This window comes from Wasmannia auropunctata, unplaced genomic scaffold (assembly GCF_000956235.1).
Source record: "Wasmannia auropunctata unplaced genomic scaffold, wasmannia.A_1.0 LD309700.1, whole genome shotgun sequence".
Taxonomy (NCBI): domain Eukaryota; kingdom Metazoa; phylum Arthropoda; class Insecta; order Hymenoptera; family Formicidae; genus Wasmannia; species Wasmannia auropunctata.
Genome location: NW_012053190.1, coordinates 1 through 762, shown reverse-complemented (window position 1 = coordinate 762; position 762 = coordinate 1). Strand labels below are relative to the sequence as shown.

Genomic DNA, 762 nt, shown 5'->3' with positions numbered 1-762 from the left:
TAATCCAATTATAGAAGAAAAAGTATATCCTCCTGTAACTAATTGGCGGAAGATGATCGAAATGGCCGAGTTACTGGATGAACATACTTTAAACATTTTTACAGCTAAGTAAGTTACAAACAAAAATTTGTTATGCTTATAAATACATGGATATACTACATATAAATAATTATTTTTTCTTTCATGTTTTTAATATTTAAAATTTTATACAGATGTTTGGATTATATTCCTAATACGTACATTTTTTCGAAAACTTTAGCAGAGGATATCATACAGGAATATTCTTTATTTTTTCCTTGCGCGATTGTAAGGCCTTCCATGGGTAAATAATTTTTCTTTTAATTATTATACAACAGAATTTTTTTATTTTAATGCGTTATGTGGAGTAAGTATGTCGAATTTGTACCTTTATTCTGTTGCGTTATATATTCAGCAAATACCTAATATAATATAATTGTACAATATATGTATATATTTGCGTACAAGAAATCGTAAACATCGAGTTGTCTTTTATCACCGAATTGTGCGGGTGTAGATCTTCATAAATTAATTTCTCGTTAACTATTGCGAGAATTACAAAATGTCCAAAATGGTAAAAGGACTTTTCTCACAATCAGTTTAATCTGCTCTACCAGCCCACAAAAAATGATGCGCTTGTGGGTAGGTAGTGTGGACCAAACTGAACAAAAAAGTCCTCTACCATTTTGCGATCTTCGCAATAGTTTTCGAGATATTAATATATAAAGCTCGTCGAATCTGAAC

General features: G+C 29.9%; 1 protein-coding gene across 1 annotated transcript; it reads left to right on the top strand.

The window, feature by feature from the left end:
* Nucleotides 1-6: 6 nt before the first annotated feature.
* Nucleotides 7-463, top strand: LOC105461078 (putative fatty acyl-CoA reductase CG8306). The gene is made up of 2 exons (XM_011707565.1): nt 7-108; nt 213-463. The coding sequence occupies exons 1-2, from the start codon at nt 53-55 to the stop codon at nt 328-330; spliced, it is 174 nt and encodes a 57-aa protein (XP_011705867.1). The 5' UTR covers nt 7-52; the 3' UTR covers nt 331-463.
* Nucleotides 464-762: the final 299 nt, after the last annotated feature.

Bases quoted from the DNA above. Each gene is read 5' to 3' on its own strand.
- LOC105461078 (XM_011707565.1), top strand. From the start codon at position 53: ATGATCGAAATGGCCGAGTTACTGGATGAACATACTTTAAACATTTTT. The intron at 109-212 runs GTAAGTTACAAA...AATTTTATACAG, and splicing joins TTAAACATTTTTACAGCTAA to ATGTTTGGATTATATTCCTA.